The sequence below is a fragment of the Rhamphochromis sp. 'chilingali' genome (assembly GCF_963969265.1).
Source record: "Rhamphochromis sp. 'chilingali' genome assembly, chromosome: 12".
NCBI lineage: Eukaryota > Metazoa > Chordata > Actinopteri > Cichliformes > Cichlidae > Rhamphochromis > Rhamphochromis sp. 'chilingali'.
Window position 1 is genome coordinate 12405885 of NC_137939.1, and position 20745 is coordinate 12426629.

The 20745-nt window shown below is 40.0% G+C and overlaps 1 protein-coding gene across 1 annotated transcript in view; it reads right to left on the reverse strand.

The window, feature by feature from the left end:
• Positions 1–20745, reverse strand: part of ctnnbl1 (catenin, beta like 1) — a 77647-nt gene that overhangs the window by 14033 nt on the left and 42869 nt on the right. The window contains exons 12-14 of the mRNA XM_080898483.1: positions 18601–18698; positions 14531–14611; positions 331–468 (exon numbers count right to left, since the gene is read on the reverse strand). Coding sequence (XP_080754609.1) covers positions 331–468; positions 14531–14611; positions 18601–18698 — 317 coding nt within the window. The remainder of the gene's footprint in view (positions 1–330; positions 469–14530; positions 14612–18600; positions 18699–20745) is intronic.

A 20745-nucleotide genomic window follows, 5' to 3' on the forward strand; every position in this document is an offset into this window, starting at 1 on the left:
ATATAGAAAACAATGCAGTGGTTGCACCTTGCAGGCAGTAGAATTTAGCCCAAACCCTGACAAAAGGTTTCAGCAGCAGTATTACAGTGTAACAGTAGTGACACGGCGTTATAGACTGTGACATAATGCAAGTCAAATGCCTAAGTAGTATTTTTTTTTTGCCTGCAACTGCAACACTTTAACAAACTGCACCCATTAAAAGCTATTTGACCTCCATCTGTTTTCATAGTTTGTGTGATCAGACATGTTAAGAACAATTAATCTGAAAGGAAATTGGCAAGCCAGGACCAGTTTGCGTGCGTGTGTGCATGCGTGCACATGTGTGTGTACCTGTGGGATTCCTGAGTTGCTGATCTCCACCATAATGTAGCAGATCAACTGAAGAACAAATAGCCCGGCGTCCAGACGACGAAGGTAAAACTCATCCTCCATGCTGTCGTCCAAGATCTCCCCACGACGGACCATCTCCTGCACACACACAAACAGACAGAAAAGCCTTGTAAAAAGAGAAATGTTTTCAAGCACAAAGCAGAGTTTTCTGTTGTTTGTGGCACACTTATAAAAGATTCAACAAACAGAAAAAAATCAGAGCCCAAGTTTAATTTAGGTGTTGTTTTTCAGCCTCTTCCACAAATCAATTTTCTTATTGACCAGACAAACAAATCAATCGATTTCACAGCTCTACTGCTGGCTCTCACACACTTACACATACGTACACACACTTGCATAGTTATCCATCTTAACGGTCCTGTCAGTATGCCAATAACACAGTGGTGCCAATAAGCACACAGCCTACATTAATCATCATTAGAGATCAAGAAGCAGACCTGAGGGGAGAGGGGAATCTGAAGCGTAAGCCACTAGAATGGCACAGAAATACAAACAGTGTGTATAGCACATTGCAGCCTCTAAGATCTAAACGTCATCAGTAAAGTCACTATTTATTGTGAATGATGCAACTGGCCTGGTAATAAAAACACTGAAATATTCATGTATTTGCAGAATGACAAACTGAGTGTATTTGGTGACATTCACAGGAAACATGCTTTATTAAGCTACCGATAATGCAAATGCAACCATTTTCTAATGATACACCTTCATATTGAAGCATATAAATGGTAATACTAACTTTTCAATGAGGCAGCCAAATTTCACTTTTACCAAGCAGCTAAAAATCTGATTCTTGCTGCCAGACAGAATGACGGAAAAGGGACACTTATTGCCTAGCCTCTATTATTTAAAAAGAATTTCAGGGTTGACAAAGTACAGTGGGGCAAAAAAGTATTTAGTCAGCCACCGATTGTGCAAGTTCCCCCACCTAAAATGATGACAGAGGTCAGTAATTTGCACCAGAGGTACACTTCAACTGTGAGAGACAGAATGTGAAAAAAAAATCCATGAATCCACATGGTAGGATTTGTAAAGAATTTATTTGTAAATCACGGTGGAAAATAAGTATTTGGTCAATAACAAAAATACAACTCAATACTTTGTAACATAACCTTTGTTGGCAATAACAGAGGTCAAACTTTTACTATAGGTCTTTACCAGGTTTGCACACACAGTAGCTGGTATTTTGGCCCATTCCTCCATGCAGATCTTCTCGAGAGCAGTGATGTTTTGGGGCTGTCGCCGAACAACACGGACTTTCAACTCCCGCCACAGATTTTCTATGGGGTTGAGGTCTGGAGACTGGCTAGGCCACTCCAGGACTTTCAAATGCTTCTTACGGAGCCACTCCTTTGTTGCCCGGGCGGTGTGTTTTGGATCATTGTCATATTGGAAGACCCAGCCTCGTTTCATCTTCAAAGTTCTCACTGATGGAAGGAGGTTTTGGCTCAAAATCTCACGATACATGGCCCCATTCATTCTGTCCTTAACACGGATCAGTCGTCCTGTCCCCTTGGCAGAAAAACAGCCCCATAGCATGATGTTTCCACCCCCATGCTTCACAGTAGGTATGGTGTTCTTGGGATGCAACTCAGTATTCTTCTTCCTCCAAACACGACGAGTTGAGTTTATACCAAAAAGTTCTACTTTGGTTTCATCTGACCACATGACATTCTCCCAATCCTCTGCTGTATCATCCATGTGCTCTCTGGCAAACTTCAGCCAGGCCTGGACATGCACTGGCTTCAGCAGCGGAACACGTCTGGCACTGCGGGATTTGATTCCCTGCCGTTGTAGTGTGTTACTGATGGTGACCTTTGTTACTTTGGTCCCAGCTCTCTGCAGGTCATTCACCAGGTCCCCCCGTGTGGTTCTGGGATCTTTGCTCACCGTTCTCATGATCATTTTGACCCCACGGGATGAGATCTTGCGTGGAGCCCCAGATCGAGGGAGATTATCAGTGGTCTTGTATGTCTTCCATTTTCTGATGATTGCTCCCACAGTTGATTTTTTCACACCAAGCTGCTTGCCTATTGTAGATTCACTCTTCCCAGTCTGGTGCAGGTCTACAATACTTTTCCTGGTGTCCTTCGAAAGCTCTTTGGTCTTGGCCATGGCGGAGTTTGGAGTCTGACTGTTTGAGGCTGTGGACAGGTGTCTTTTATACAGATGATGAGTTCAAACAGGTGCCATTCATACAGGTAACGAGTGGGGGACAGAAAAGCTTCTTACAGAAGACGTTACAGGTCTGTGAGAGCCAGAGATTTTCCTTGTTTGAGGTGACCAAATACTTATTTTCCACCCTGATTTACGAATAAATTCTTTACAAATCCTACCATGTGGATTCATGGATTTTTTTTTCACATTCTGTCTCTCACAGTTGAAGTGTACCTCTGGTGCAAATTACTGACCTCTGTCATCATTTTAAGTGGGGGAACTTGCACAATCGGTGGCTGACTAAATACTTTTTTGCCCCAATGTATATCGGTAAAGCAAAAAACAAAACATGGATTTCAGCATCAAGCTAATGGGTATCCCCATGACCTTCAGACCCAAATGATTTAATCTCTAAGGACTTCTCCTTTAAGATCAATCACATTGAAAAGCTGCCTCTTCTGAGGACTACATTACAAGACTATTTTGTGGAAGCCCTTTTAAACCATGCTGCAAAGCTGGGAAACAAAATAGCATGTCAGTGTAAGAGACTTTGTGATTTAACAGCAGGATGGAGTTTGTACAAGTCTAACAAGCTTCAAGGTCAGTGTTTGGTATGCCTACTTTATTCTGCAAAACAGCCTGAAGTTTCTTAGGCAAGCTTTTTAAAAGTAGTCTTCAGGAATATTTCTCCAGGCTTCTTAAAGGACAGTCGAGGCTCTTCTTTGGATGTTGGCAGATTTTTGTTCTGTTTTCTGTTAAGATCCCACGCTGCTTCAATAATGATGACATCCGGGCTCTGAGCAGGCCTGTCCATGATCAACAGCATTCCATTTTCTGTTTTTATTTTTTCTTCCTAGTTTTTTATGACCATACGTTTCTTTCTTTTCATCACCATGAACTGTGTTTTACAAATGGGTGTACCTCTCTTCATAAGCCTTATTGTCACCGACTTTCATGTGTAATCTGGCATACCTCAGCCTCTTCTCCCCATTTCCCTTCTTGAAGAATGGCTTCTTGATGGCCATCCTTCCACTGACATCACTTCTGATAAGGAGCAGATGAACAGCAGATAAATCAACTAGAGGTCCAGATGCATCTCACAGGTCCTCTGTCAGGTCTTTATTGGATTTTTAGGTTTGCCCACATCTTCTTTTGTCCTCCACTTGACCAATTAAGACAAACTACATAGCATGCTCAGATACACCAAGTTTTTGGTTCTTCTTAGTAATCACCTTGTTGGCCCAAAAATATTATTTTATGCCTCCCAAACTGTGTTAGCATTGACATTTCTTTTTACTCCAGCTAAAGAAATGGGAACACATAATATGTTTTGCAACATTTGCAGCCAGCTACTAGTAACAAAGTAACAACAAAAAAAAGTAAAACTATTCTACTTGTACTATAAAGCACACCTACCTGGAATGATTCAGAGAGCAGAACTGAAACATGACAGGTGATGCTGATTAAAAAATACTTGATTTGGAGTGCTGCCATGTATGCTGAAAACTGGTTATTAAGTTCAGTTTACAAGTATTGTATGGTGCATGACTGACTTAATTAGTGAATCCAAAAGAAACTAACAGGTTACACATGGTTTCCCCTGGTTTAGGCTTCATTAATTACAAGAATAGGGGGAAAAATACCCAAGTCAGCTAATGTCCCTGACATTTTAATATCATACTTGTGCAAAATGTTTTTTTTAATGTCAGTGAAGTATCAGATTTGCATCATTTTTATTTGCTTCCACAGTCAGAGGCTCAGTTTAATTTATTTAGTGCTGAGAAACTGTGCCAAGGAGAGAGAGGTGTTTTTCAAAATGACAGAAGAGGAGGAAGAGGGAAATGCTCAGAAAACTCCTCCTCAGTATGATCCTGGCAGCTACTAATATTAATTTTGAGAACTTTATCACCTCAACCTCTAATAGAAAAAGCATCTGCCCAGACTCAAAACACATTTAGTGTATAATTTTAGAGTGTACATATGGCCGGTCAAGGCAAGAGAAGCCATGATGTCACCAATGGAGGATGACAGAAAGAAAGAAAATTGCAGTTAGGCTTATGTTGTCACAGAAAAATGTGTGCAAGGTTTTCTTTGCTGACATAAGACAGCTAAGATCAGCACTCTGGTATGTTAATCTATCAAAACACATATGACTAAGAATAATTTCACTCATCAAAACAGAAGAACAACCTTCATGGATGGGCTCTATGACACTTAAAGCAATATTATTTGTCAGATAATTCAATTAAATGAGTTGCGCCTGGTTAGTACTTGGATGAGAGACCACCTGGGAATACCAGGAGCTGTACACTTTTGGTAAGCTGTAGCTCAGGTAGAGCAGGTCTTCTACTAATTGGAGGGTTGGTGGTTCAAACCCTGGTTTCTCCAGTCTGCACGACAAATATCCCTGATATTAATCCAAAGTCGCTCTCTGATGCATTCATCAGAGTATAAAGGTGTGTGAATGTAGATAGAAAAGCCTTTAGGTAGAAAAAGCATAGAAAAAGTGCATGTATGAATGGGTGAATAAGGCAAGCTGTATACAGCACTTTGAGTATTAAGAGTTGAAAAGCAGAATATAAAAACCATTTACAAGGAACTGATTTTTTTTTCTTTTTTTTAAATGTCATTTTAACGTGAAAGTTTAAGGGGGTTGCAACGCTTTCAGAGCCAGCCTCAAGTGCCCAATAGAGAACTGCATTTTTTGGCACATTTCTCAGCTCCAGCAGCTGATGCCTGATAACGAGCTGTGTGAAAACACTGCTTTGAAAACCAGAGGAACCAGCTTCCAATCTAAGTTACAGAACATACAAATCTAGGTGAATTAACACTGAAAGTTTTTCATTTATCTATATGAATACCCCCCCCCCCCCCCCCCTTTTTGGGGGGTTTAAGGGACTAGAAGCAGTTTTTAACCAAAAGCCTTAAACTCTATAACTGTAACTCACTTAACATAATTAATGTGTGACGTTTACTTCTAAAGGCCTTTTCCGTAACCCATGATCCACAATCCATTTAGTTACACTTCAGCAACAACGGGCCTCATCAAAAAGAAAAAGTAATAAAAATTTTGCAAAAGTCACCTGCAACACTTTACAGTAACAGCAAGAAAAGCTCGACAGATCAAGAAAGACCTACGAACGTGTGAGAGAGTGGAAGTTCTTTTTGAAGCATGACGTGCATTTACAATTTATTATAGAAAGCAGTGGAAGTGGACATTTGGGATATTAAAAGCTGAACCGGCGTAGGCACTGTGGCAGGATTCATTACAGCGAGAGAGTTTTGTTCACTCGTAAGTTTTGACAATGTGACCAATATCTTTTGTGTGTCAGCTCGGTCCCTCTGGCAAACACCGGACAGAAGAAGCGGAGGAAGAAAAACGTGTTGAAAGGAGGGACTGGACAAGTCAATTACTGCAACCTCAGGGGAGCCTGGCAGCTAGGCTACAGTACAGACAAAGTAATAAGCAGTGATTTTCAGCTGCATTGTGCTTGTGTTTGTGTGATGGCATGTGTATGATTTATAGAACAGTCTGCATACTTTTGGAAACCACATAGGTTTGTTTGGGTCTTTGTTTGACATGTTCATAAGCGTACATATCTCTGAACAAGAGCCTTTATCTAGTGTGCTCCTTAATGTGTGTGTGTGTGTGTGTGTGTCTGCTTGTTATTCCGGTGCTCTCTTTTTTGCTGGCATACTTCGATGCAGAATTAAAGTGATTTCTTTGTCAGCAATTTACAAAAACCCACTGTGGCTGTGTGTGTAGGAACTAATGGTTTTTGATGAAGCTTAAGCAATCTCCAGAAGGAGGGGTTAGATAGCCTCATTATGAAACAGAGATGCAGAGGTTCACAAGGAAAAATCTGAACCAAACACTGCTTTGTGAGAACACACGTTGACATGCTGATTTCTAGTTGTGATGGAGAGAGCCAAAGAACAGTCATCTGCTTCTGGGCTTGTATCAGTTATCGTTTGCTTACAAAGTGGGGAAACGCAAAACAGCAGTGTTACAGGAAGATGGGGTGGGGTGGGGGCTATTTACAAGCAAAAACAACACATTCGGTGCTGAGCTCTGATCAAATGTTGAAATGGTTGACGGTAAAACACAGTTTGTCCGTGTTCATTCTCAAGCAGCTTTGTGTTCTCGATCTTTGACAGCTTCCTTCAATGTTTCTTTTATGAACAGGACTACACTTCTCCTGTAATTTATCTTTTAAGTTGTGATTGTGAGTTAGCCCTGACTGGATGACTCAAAGACTCAGGAAAGCAGCGGCGCACTGCTTTTAGCCAGAGTTGGGGAAGTAAAGCAAACATCGTAACAAAGACGGTAACAAAAGAGTAAAAGAAAAACCAACAAAAGGTGTTTTTCTAAGGCTACCGTTTTCTTCTAGAACCAAACATATTACCTTATTTGGTGTCGTGATGCTGAAAATAGAGAAAAAAATTTAACATATTAGCCCAAACTACCAAATAAGCCCAAAAAAGTGTCCAACAGAGTCCTTGGGAAGGCTATAGCACCTGATACATCAGACCTCCAAAACAGCTTGGACCCATCAGGGCATGAACACAGACCTCCTGAGGTACGCTGTGGAAATCTGGCACTGGAATGTTGGCAGCAGATCCTTTTGGTCCTGACAGTTGCAGGGAGGGTCTCTGTGGATCAGCCTTGGTTCAGAGCATCTATGGATGCTTGATTGGACTGGGATCTGGGGAGTTTGCAGGCCAGGTCAACACCTCAGGCTCTTTGTCATGTTCTTCAATCCAATACTGATGAGTTTTCACAGTGTAGCGGGGGGGGGGGGGGGGGGGGGGGGGATTATCTGTGTTTTCCACTTTAAAGCTACGTAATGGCTTCACACGGGCACTTCCCTAACCTACTTCCCTAACCACGGGCACTTCCCTAACCTACTTATGGGTCCTTCAGGGACTGCCTCGCAGTGTATGAGACTGGTCCAATTGGACTTTTACCTACACTTATTTTTGTCTCGAAAACAGATACAAACAACTGATGGTTACAATATATCAAGAGTATTCACACCCGGTAACGCAACTATTTCCAATATTAGGTTGTTTACTGCAATAGGTATTATTTAGGCATCATTAGAATATTACAGTTTGGTAGTATTTTCAGTTTAGATGATACATTCTCGCCGTTAATCACATGACAGCAAACTCATTGATTCAGGCATGTAGATATGGTTAAGATGACCTGCTGAAGATCAAACCAACCATCAACATGAGGAAGAAAGATGATTTAAGTGACTCTGAATTTGACATGGTTGTTTGCGCCACACAGGCTCGTTTGAGTTTTCCAGAAACTGCTGATCTACTGGGATTGTCCACAGCAGATGATCACCATATCTATGGTTTAAGGGGAATGGTCTGAAAAAGATAAAATGCCCAATGAGTGGCCAAAATGCCTTCTTGATACTAGAGGTCAGAATAGAATAGCTAGACTGATCCAGGAAGGCAGGAGTAACTCAAGCTAACACTTATTACAGCCAGCGTACGCAGAAAAGCAACTCTGAATGCACAACCTTGTCGAACCTTGAAGACAGAAAGGATAAGGAAGCAGAATACCACACTGGGTGTCAAGTTGAACAATAGATGATTGGAAAAACACTGGCTGGCCTGATGAGAGTGTCTTTTGCAACATTCTGGTGGTTAGGTCAGAATTTTTCATAAGCAGCATTTAAACGACAACAACAACAAAAAAAACCCACAAAAATGTTTCTGTCTTTGTAAGAATCAGCTAATGGTATGGCGGATACTTTCTTGGGGCCCATTAGTAACAACTGAGCATTGTTTACATGCCACAGCCTGTCCGAGTATTGTTGCTGACCGTGTCCATGCCTGTATGACCACAGCGTATCCATCTCTGGGTGTCTGCTTTTAGCAGGATAATATAGTACATCACAAAGCTCAAGTCATCTCAAACTGTTTTCCTTAACATGACAATGATTCAGTGTACTCAGCTAATCTCCCCAGTCACCAGATCTCAATCAGAGAACCTTTGGGATGTGGTGGAATGGGAGATTTGGATTATGGCTGTGCAGCTGAAAATCTGCTGCAACTGCATGATGCTATGATATCAATAAAGACTAAAATCTTAGAGAAATATTTCATGTTTCAATGTGTCATCACAGTGAACAAATAAGGTACGTCTGAAGGCAGAAAAAAATCTAACCGTGTGCAAGCAAGGAGTAAATAGTTAAGTGGCCACTGAGTGTATATCTTTAATAAAAGAAGCTTTTATTGCTGCATTAGGCCATATTCAGTGCTAGACCTAATTAAGTTCATCATGATACACCAGTATTGGCAGTACCCACTATATATTAAAACAATTAAACATAGACATCAGATCATAATGTATTTTCTTTACAAAGTGCACATGAACAGAACAGTTATGGTTTGACTTACTCACCAATTTAGCACGGCTCTGCACTGATGCCTGAACTTACCCACTCGCCTCATGGCTAATTGAAATAAGGTGACTATAGCTATCGGCATTCACCTCTCACATACTAACTGAAACTTCCCACAACAAACTTGCTAATTTTGACTGAGTCACTCACATGGGTGTAGATTTGATTTAGCTAATTATTTATTTAATTACTAGTTTTCTGTCTGCTCTTTCTGCTACTTCTTCATCCCTGTTTCCTTTCTATCGCTGACCTGTTCACTCCATCACCATGTCCTTGACTCAGAGGTGTTTTTGGATGGCCTGATTTAGTCACTGCAGTTTTTTGTTGTATTTTCACCTGCTTCACATTTCTTGATACCAGTTTAACCACATATTTTAAATATTTACATCTGGGGAATTTTTTTTTTTTTTTTTTTTTTTTAAAGCTATCATGGTCATATCATTGCTATTGTCTACAATAATCATGTAGTGAAAATCAGTGATTGTGACACTTCTATACCACATAAATGTGTTGGTTAAAGTAAATTGGATCACTGGGTAAAAGAAAGAGATTTTAACAAGGAGATGCAAAAATTGGTCTCTGTGTATCTGACACTTGACTCTAAGTTTACAGCTTGGTAAAATAATACCACAATACTTCCATCTGTGAAGTGCAACATTACCTGTAAATACAACAGCATTTTTTCCCCTTTAAAATGTATTAGTCTTTAGAAATTATTTTTATATGAACACAGTAGATGAAGAAATGAGAGACATGTCTTTTTGAATTAAGACTGAAAAGTTAATACCTGTTAACATTAAATAATTCAGTCCAAACTGGAGCTGGGCACACTCTGGTCAAAGGTAATTTTTAGTCCTAAATCCCTGAGGACTAAACAGTCAAATATATGAATGGAGGGTGACTTTTAAAGGGAAAGAATAACAGATGAGGATAAAAAAAAAAGCTGAGAGGAGAAAGAGAAATGATGACAGGAAGATAAACAAGCTGTGACACAAACAAAATTTCACTGAAGAATCGTGTATGAATCAGGAAACAGAGAGGGAGAGCGAGTGAGGGAAAACATTTATTCTTGGAGGACGTTTAAGAAAACTAAATATATCACATCCAGGTGCAAAACCAATTCCAACTTAACACAGACTTTCTTTGAAAATGTCTACTGTCAGCAAAGCTAAACTAGCTCATTTCTGCTGTACTTGCTACAGACCAGTAAAGGAAACCCACACTCGCTCTCTCTCACACATGCACACACACAACACCGCCAGCAACTGAGTTCTTAGGAGCTAGGAAAGGGCACTCAGGCATTTTACAGTATTGAGGTCGGCCTCAGCCATGTTTTGCTGAGCTTCATCAATCTCAAAGAGCTGTTACCAACAAGCTGAGAGCAAAGGGAAGGTTTGGAAAGGAAGAGAACTGAAAGCAGCGGCATTAGGGAGAGGAGGAAAGGAGAACTGAGGGAAATAAGAAAGATGTGTGAGGAGTGAGGTGGTGTGATATAGCAACAGAAACTGAGGATGAAGGAGAAAAGATGCACAACAAGAAATACATTTTATACATAAGCTGCTCACAAGGAAGTAAAGGAAGAAGGAGAGGTAGAAGAAAAAGGGGGGTATGGAAATTAAGTAGAATAATAATATTAGAGGTATGTAAAAACGCAATTTAATGCAGAAAAAGGAAAATTGGAAATATGATAGGATGAAAAACAGCTTTAAGAAAAAGGAGGAGAGAATGAGTGGGATAGAAAGAAAAGAGAAAGAGATACCAAGGTGGAAAGAAAATAAGCAGCTTATTAGAAAGGGACTGGGCTGGAGATGCAGAGAAAAGGCAGCAGCAGCTTTTCCTCTGCTATCCTCCTGAGAAATCTGTGGATAATATGTTGCAGAGGAAAAACATTTTGCTTACCGCCCCTTAAAAACAGGCTTAACTAGGGGAAACCAAAAAGCACGGCGGAGAGAGATAAAACGCTGCTGCTGCTGACGGCAGTCGATTCTGACGAGGCGCTGGACAGAACTGGGTTGGCGTCTTTATCGCCTTATTTAAAGTAACGTGGCATTTGGATTCACACAGACTTAAAATATCACTCGGGTGTTTTCAGGACTGGATGTCGGACCAGCGGGAAGGAAACCACTGCAACCGCAGTATCATTTGTTGTCCAACATTAAGGAGAAGAAGTGATCAAATCAGAAAACACTAATGGAATTTCTATGGTTTGTGAATTAAAATGACATGTCAAAAGGAGCTGGAGAGAACAATCATGGCCTCATGGGTACACGTGAGGCCATAAGTTACACACAGCAAAACTTCCTCACTGATGTCAGAGGAGAACAGCTAGACTGCTAGAAGAATTAAGGTGTAAACAACATGAAAACATAGATCTATACAGTATCAATGGATGTAATGTATGATGTAATGCTGTGGGGGATGATTTCTTTGCACACTTTTGGCCCCTTAGCACCAACCGTACATCATTTAAACACCCATCCTACCTGAGTGTATATGCCCTTATTTTCACTTTAACCTTTTATGAGTGTTACCACTCCAAATGTGACAAAAAGCACTTCAGTCTATAAATGACTTTGGGTCCACAGACAGCACCACCCCACCGTAAAGTACTTCATATCCCTGCTACATGCTAGAGGCTTCAGGCTACAATATGCATGCCAATATATAGCTCTACACCAGGAATATCCCACTCCAGGCCTCGAGGGCTGGTGTCCTGCAGTTTTTAGATCTCACCCTGGGTCAACACACCTGAATCAAATGATCAGTTCATTACCAGGCCTCTGGAGAACTTCAAGACATGTTGAGGAGGTAATTTAGCCATTTAAATCAGCTGTGTTGGATCAAGGACACATCTAAAACCTGCAGGACACCAGACCTTGAGGCCTGGAGTTGGACCCCCCTGCTCTACACCATTAAACACTTATATTCATATAACTATAAGTCTATAAATGGTACAAGTGCTCCTTTGCAAGCAAAAATAAAAGGTGAATAATGCTCACCAACACGGAAACTAAAACAGTGCTCTGATTCAACCTAAAAAATGTGCACTCGAATAAAGAAATGCATCTTATCAATGTGATTTACTTGAGCTCATGACTACTAGCTGAAAAAACCTCCAGTCAGAGCCTAGATATTTTAATTATTCTCTTTTTCAGTGTAAAATGAAGAGAATACTGTTGCTGTGCGACAAACTGGCTCACAGTATGAAGTCTGAACTGGCTGAAGCAAAACCATGTGGCTTCAAAGATAGCTGCACACGTAGACATGTTTCTTATCACCATGTTATCGCAGTCATACTTCCACCATCACGGAAGAAGAGGCGAGAGAACGATAGAGGGAGGCAGGGAGAGAGAAGAGAAAAGGAGAAAGAGAGATGGAGAGAAAATGTCAAACTGTCTGGTCTTTTCTTGGCAATCCCACCAAAGATGCCTGTCTGAGAAATTAATCTTCTGTCATCTTTAGATAGGAATCTCACACTTATCTGTCTCCAGCCAAACCCCGGTTCCCCTTGTCATTCTCGCTTTCACTCAAACCTCGCTCTTTCTCCTTGCATTTATGACACCATCTCCTCTTATTTTGACTATATATCTGTTGAGATATTTAAAGTATAACTATGTCTTTTCTTATCTTCCAACCTTTTTGAGGCTCTTTCTCTCTCCATTCAAGCCATTATCCCCTGCTCGGTCACTTATCTTCTATCTCTAGCCCTCTATCGTTGCGTCTAGCCCACAGCTCAATGCGCTGACATATACACACGCAGACAGCTCAATAGGCCACTTTCACACAGCTATCAAACTTTCCATTCTTCTGTAAACTGTCATATTGTTATCAGCAGGACTGTGATTGTATTTTAGGTCTCTTCCCTCATGGCTTTGGATGTGACACTGTGTGGAACCGCACACCTTATCTACCCCATCCCTCCAAAAAAACCAAAAAGGACTGTATTTTTGAACGCAAACACCAATCCTTTCAAACAGGAAATGCAGCTGAAATCTGAACATCTATATTGCAGTGTGATTTAGCTGGTGGACAATACAAAACCATGTCTGTCTGATATTGCGCTGCGGTCCACATTTTTTCCCCCGTCCGTGGACAATTCCAACTCAGAGTTTATCTTGTGCTGTTGCGATGACCTGCTGCAGACTGCTCAAGTAACTCACAGACCTGTCTCTTAACTTCCTTCTCTTCCTCTCTCTCTAAATGTATTCAACCTAGCAATGCTTCTGTACGTGTCCTTTAAAAGAGTGTCGACGCAACACCACAGATAAACCACCTGATAAATGAGCTCTTACTGACAATACATTTCCCTCTTCCCATTTTCTGACACTCTGAATAGGCCACCTGTCCAGGGGGGTACCCCGCCTCGTGCCATATGACAGCTGAGATAGGCTCCAGCACTAGCATGACCCTGAATTGGACAAGTGGTTAAGAAAATGAAGGAATGGGTGGACGGGCTTTTATAAAACATTAAACTAAATTAGGCTGTTCATCACTTATAAAAAAGGGCCATAAATCTTGAGTAAATGGCCCCAAAGTTTTCTCTATCTATAGCCTTTAATACACACACAAACTCTTCCAGGCCTGGAAAGGGAATGCAGGAATGGTAAGTTCTGGGCAACTTATCTGGGTGCATTCGGTACAGCCTGCCGTCCACAAACGCAGGACAAAGCTTAATCATGCAAAGACGAAGCCATATTTGAACAAGGTCCAGAAATAGTGCTTCTCTGTTCTGCGGTCCAATGAATTTACATTTCTGCTTAGAAAACATGGACGCTGTGTCCTAAAGAGGAGAAGGATCATCCAATTTGTCATCAGTCCTCAACGCCAAGGTCTGCATCTCATATGGTACGGCGGTACATTGGTTCTTATGGAACTGGCAGCTTGCACAGCTGGAAATGTACCATCAGTGGTGAAAGATCTATTCAAGTTTTACAGCAACATAAGCTCCCATCCATTGTCTTTTTCAGGCAGGGCCTTGCATATTTCAGCAAGGCAACGCAAAGCTGCATACTGCAGCTTTTACAATAGGATCCTCTATCAGACAAGAACGGGAAAACAACACTCTCAAAAGTCTAGCAGCTGCTCTCCTCAGTCCCAGACATTTACAGACTGTTGTGAAAAGAAGAGGGGATGGCCTTAACCCATGTTGATGCCATCAAATTAAAAATAACTCTAGTTTCGCCTGAAATGGTACATTTCTTCCATGTTTTTTTAATCCATTGTGAGTAAAACATTGCTTAATGGTATTTGGAAATCATTGCATTCTGTTCTTAGTTATATTTTACAGAGCTTTATTGGAATTTGTCTTGTCCTACAAAACAAACAAATCAAAAAGATCAAACCAACCCAAAACAGAAAAACGCCTGTATAGCAATATTACTCCGAATAATGTCTCAGTGACTCATAATTCATTGGTGGCTTTTGTTTGTGGTCAATAATGAAATCCAGGAAACACGAATGCATAATGTAAATTCATCATCAAATCAAAAAGCCTCACTGACAGACTGAGAGGGTAAGAGGGAGGGATGCGAAAAAGGAATAAAAGAAGAGATGCTTACATGTTTCTCTCCTTCAATCCTTTTGTCAGCCTGTTGAACAGCCTCGAGGTACTTAAAATGCAACTCCATCAGTCGATCAACCTGGAGAGAAAATGAAATAGAGCAAAGTAGAAAAAAAGTGAGAGATGCAAAGTGGAAAAAAGAAACATAAAGAGGACACTACAAAGCAGCGCAAAAGCAGGATGAAGCTCTGCGAGCATATATGGAAAAATTCTAACAGGGACAAACAAATTCCACCTTCTTAAAATGAAGTAACAATAGAAAAATACATTTCCAATTTCATATTTCTTTTTATATGTTAGTATGCCACTGATCATCCCCTCATTTATTTGGCTACAGACCTTTTGCAGGGAGTAACCTATGGAGTGGCAAACAAAGAGAAGAAAACACAAGCTTCCCTTATTGCCTTAACATATCGCCAGACGCTGGATACAAACCTTAAAAGCTGATTAAAATGAGACTCTAGGTTGCCTCAGTAGTGAGAAAGCTATCGACATTTGATTTGTACCACAGGCATTTTCAAAAAAAGTCATGCATCCAATAAAATGGCCTTGAGCCACAGGCTGAATATGACACATTTGGGCACATGTGAGTAGGATCGTGGGAGTTGAGGTGGGTGGTGGGAGAGTGTGCAGTGTGTCGCGCTGTCAGGTTTGACATCATAATTGCTTTCTCACATTCTGCAACATATGGGAGACGGTATACACAGGTACAGAGTGACTCGATGACCTCGGTGTATTTAACCTCTCGTAACGTCTTAGAACTAGTTTCTGGAAAAAATAGAACTACTGCAGACTGGTTCAGGTAAAGGTGTTCCCCAAGTGTGTGGAAGCTGAATGGCCTTCTAATGTGAGTATGTTATGAATAGGGCTGCTCAATTAATCGAATTTTAATCACGATTACGATCTGGGCTTTCAACGATCATTAAAAATGACTGAGCCGATTATTAGCCCCTCCCTCATTTATCCGCGACACCTTAAAGGCCGGTCCGTGAAAATATTGTCGGGCATAAACTGGTCCGTGGCGCAAAAAAGGGTGGAGACCGATGATTAAGAGGACCCGAGGCAAGCTCGGAAAGCTAAGCAGAAGTTATTTGGAGAGTGACTGCCGTTGGTTGAAAAGAGAGTTTAAAAAAAACAAACTTCAGTGGTGTTGCACACTATTTTATATTATTTTTTTAAAGTCATTGTTAACCCTTTAAAGCCGGTCAGAGCAGCACGCTCCGTTTTGCGTAACTATTGTTAAATCCCTGTAGAACCTGAACCGTGTAAGCTAGCGCAATAATTTGTTTTGCATATGAAACCGGAGGAGTTGTACTTACATCTGATGCCATCAGCTTGTCCTCGGTCACGGTTTCGTTCCACATATAGCTTTGCAAAAATTGCATAAAAAGCGCTTGCAGGAACAAAAACATAATATTCCAGAAACACGCTTTGCCGTTCCTATCAGCTGTTCGTAACACTTCCCACAGTGAAATGAGGCACATGCTGTTTTCTTTGCAAATTTGCATCATAGGATTGTTTTTTGTTTTTCCTGCAGTATATAAAAATTGGTGTATCTCCAAAATAAAACTATGAAGACACTCAAAATAAATTTCCTGTGGTGGGAAACTATTTTTTGCAACTTTATTGTATTTAAAGTTTTGAGGGATAAACCTCTTAAATTTCTCCAAGTAGAAATATATGTAAACAAAACAAAAGCGATTTTAAATTTTTTTTGTAGTTTATTGCACTTTTTTGCAATTTATGTAATTACTATGGACTTAATGCATACATATTATTAAAATATGGGCTATAACAGTTGTATTGATGTATAGCAACTTGAAATGCTCCCACAAATGGCACTACAGCATGTAAAAAAAATAATATAAGCTCTGGTGGACTTGGTTCTATAGTAGGTCTTAAAGGGTTAAATAAATATCGTCAAATAATCGTGATCTCAATTTCAGTGAAAATAATCGTGATTATCATTTTTGCCATAATCGAGCAGCCCTAGTTATGAAAATAAGATCTGTGGCAAAGCCCAATCGTGGATACGCTGAATATTCAGGCTTTCACCTTTAATCACTTTTGCTTTATTCGTTTCCATGTATACTAACCTTTTTAGCTGTGGTATTTCTACCAGTTTCAAAATAGACTTTTTTGTTTTTGCTTTTGAAAGAAAACATATGTAGTCTATCTATGATTAAAAATTATTTCCAAGAGTAATAATTTGTACATTCATTATACATGTTCAACACTGTTGTCATGAAGTTAAAGCTAGGCAGCCAGTGTTTTGTTTTTACTGACCACACAACTTTAATACTTTTATAAATGAAATGTCACTGAACTTGTCTTTTTTTTCCTTTTGATCCTCTACAGTTGCTGTAAAACATTTTGCATCGCAAAGACCGCTCAAAGTTACGACTGGGCTTAAGTTTTGTTGATGCAGCTCACGTAAATTTAAACTAAAGACTAGTTTGAACAAAAACTCAAGATATTAGGAAGAGGCTTGGGGGAAATCAGTTGATGTGACTGCCATGTGAATTTTCTGACTAATAGTTAAAAGCTTCTTTTGGCTGCTCCCTCACAAGGGTCGCCACAGCGGATGGATCTGCATGTTTGATTAGGCACAGATGACCTCCAAATGTAATCCTCCCATTTAAGTGGGCTTGGGGCCGGCATGAGGAGTACACAAACTTGTGACCCCATGAGGCTGGGATTGTATCTCCTCCCAGTCCTAACCAAGGATCTTCTCTGTGTAAAGAGAATATGTAAACCACTACACCAGCGGACTGGACCGGTAACAGTCCGTGAGTTGTTTTGGTACCGGGGTGCAAGAGTTGAGGCTTGGGTGCGAAATTTATGGTTTTTATCGTTAACTCGGTTTCCCTGGGTCTTTTCCCGTGTTGTAGTTGTGTGTCTTATTTTGAATGAAATATTTACGCATTACCATAGCGACAAGAGAGCATTAAGGGGCAGAGAGGAGGATGTTACACTCAATGTTGTTGGCGCATTTCAGGATGATGCTGCTAATAAAGTTACACAATTACACAGTGAATTTGTGTTTATTATTATATTTACAAAATACCACAGTTTTTGTCTTGGTCGTATGATTTTATTTTGTTGTATTTATCCGCGACACCTTAATGGCCGGTCCATGAAAATATTGTCTGACATTAAACCGGTCCGTGGAGCAAAAACGGTTGGGGACCGCTGCACTACATCATGGAGCACAGAGAAATACGTAACTACCAGTGTCCAAAAGGGACAGATGATCAACTTTTCCCAGTTCCGATAAAATGACTTTAAATGTCTGCAGATACAGAGTACCGAGCAGCACTAGAAGTATTCAAAACGATATTTTTTTTTAAAATGTATAACGCAAGATCAGGACCTAAAGATTATGTCACAAAATAAAATACACAAATAAAATACATTAAAAAAAAACACCCCCAAGAATATACATTTAGTAAACTAATAAATGAAAACAGTACAAGGATAAAGAAAATAAAAGATTTAAAAAAAATTTGATTATGCTTTTCATCCAATATTTTTTCACTAGTCTCATTGACTAGATGCTGCTCTCATCTAGGGGCTAAACATTATATAAGATCAAATATTAGCAAGTGTGGATGAATGACAGAAAGAATCCAATATGGAAAGCTTCGTTGCCTGTAAGTTTCATTCTAGTATTTGGGTAAAAACCAGTTGCAAACATATGACAAAGTGCAGAATAACCCTTGCTGTAAGGCTACTTAAGCTCAGTCATGCTGTAGTAGTATTCAGAGCCTTCTCTCACCGATACCCAGTCCTGACACATTTGAGTCAGGATTGGATCATTATCTACTCCTAATATTGATCAGTGCGTTTCTATTGCACAGAGTACAAAGCAATTTTAGAAAATATATTTTTAAGTCATTTAAATTTAGGAAATATAGTACACCTGCTCGGAATGAAAAAAAAAACAACTGGTAATGAAGACAACAACACAGTCTGATGAAGCACTCAAAAACATGAGATGCAAAACAAAAAGGGGTTGCAAGGCAAGAAGAAGAATGAAGAAACCAGCAAGACGACAATGATACAAACCTTCTCACAGTCGTTCTCCGTGAACTTGCTGAGGAGCCTGCTTCTCTGCTGGGACTTGAGATTTCTCAGCATGGAGGCGATGATGGAGCAGACGTGTTCTGAGAAAGAGTAAAGTGAGAAGAGAAAAGCTCATCAACGACACAAAATATCTCTCAAATATCTCAAGCACGGCATCGCTTCACTGAAGACCTCACAGGGGTTTACAGTAAGCTTAAAACCCAACAGGTGCATGATCTTTCACCACAGTTACAGTTAAAGCAAACAGTCTCAAACTCTTAAGAAAAAAGAACCGATTACCGCAAAGCTCATTCTCACCCACATCCACAGAAAGGACAAATCGATTAGCACTTGATAATTTGCAATTAGAGCATGCAGCCGGCTAAGCATGGATACTCTTACAGAGAGTGCACAGAATGAGAGGAGGGAAAAATGTTAATGAAATTTAGAAATCAATTTTCATTTTAGGGCATGCTGGAACATGCTAAATGGTTTTGGCTGTGGCTGAATTACATTTATCGGGGTGATAGAAATTCGTCTGTGGCAGCTCTGGGGCCATTTAGCAAGCAGGAGGTCTAGAAACATGTTAATTGACTGAATTAGCAACAAACACCAGTTAGTCACATTGAGTGCCCTTGTTAGCCAAATTCATGCTATGTAAGACGTGTTATCTCATTCAAAGACCTTCTTAGTCACAAAGCGGCACCAAAAGGCAGCAATCGCATAATATTGCTCCATGATATTGAATGGGAAATACAGTGTACACACAAGGGGGGAAGAGAATATGACATTGTAAAATCTCTGGATATACAGAGTGGAGGGGGAAAAAATGTAATTGGACTTTATCAACAAGAGGTCAATATTCTCTCTCAACGAGGCTTTGCAGTTGCTAAGCAACAAGTGTGCAGGAATCAATCCCATTTCTACTTTTTAAAAGGGGTCGTATTTGCTGTCAGCTCCCTTTGTGCAATCCCCTATGACCCGCAGGCTCTCTACCCACAAGAAGTGAAGGCTGGGAACACTTAAGGCCTCTAACACCTGCCAGATGTAGCCTTTTCAGAATATAGAAATATCCATCAAAAGCAGAGGAAAAAAAAAACGTGTGAAAATGAACTGGAGTTGCAGTGTTTCAGCATGGCAATTCAGCGGAAATGTAAAATGTAAAAAAAGCTAAAAATTTAACAATAAATGTGTATTCCTGCTAAATCTGCAAGCGAAATATTTGGTTATTTTAACACTTCTGTTCGCATCTATTGCTCTTCTATCAAACTAAATCCCTCCAATGTTTTACATCAAACTTCTAATAATTTACTCAATACTTCTGATGTAATTAAAGTCCCTGAAACTGTAGCTTTGTGCTTTAATTATGCCTCTAAGCAACCAAATATTCTTGAATAAAAAACAGCTTTTAGTTATTTGTAATGTTGGTGATAAGCCCTATATGGGCATGGCTTAATCAGGTGTGACATACGGTGATGGCAAAATAACAACACCACGGTTATATTTTGATTCAAATATTATTAAACTCTGATTCATTAAAATTTGAGAATTCAATACGTGAAACTTTCAAGGAATTCTGAATTCACATTATCCATATCTCAACAGTCACTGCAAGAATGCCCATGTCTAAAGTAGACCAACTTTTTGATTTATACTGCTGTGATATGTTTGTTTACAGGAGTAAATTAAGGATTAATTAACCATACTTCAAATTTTGACAAACTAAAATCACCTCAGCACTTCTATTAAAATCCTTTATATCATCATGACACATCAGAACAAAGGAAAAAATAAATGAACTATTTCTGACTGGTTCAGAGGTATCACAAGTATCTGCTCAGGCTGAACATCAGGACGGTTCAGTCCAAAGATCCCTTATTTTAATGTAGACAGCCTTATTTCCTGTACACAAAGACAAGGAGGCTAAATGCCATTTCCAAAAGGACACTACTTTATCAACTTGATCCAAGTGGTAATTGATGTCACCACCTCCACGCCCTGCCGGGGAGGCTATTGATCGCTGGCTGCAGAATGTTCTTTCCAAAGAGTTTAAAACTAAGCAGAGACTGCTCCTTTGAGATTTGTGAAGGAGGTGGGAGCGGGATTACATTGTGGCTACCAGATAAAGGGCAAAGCTGAGTAAAAATA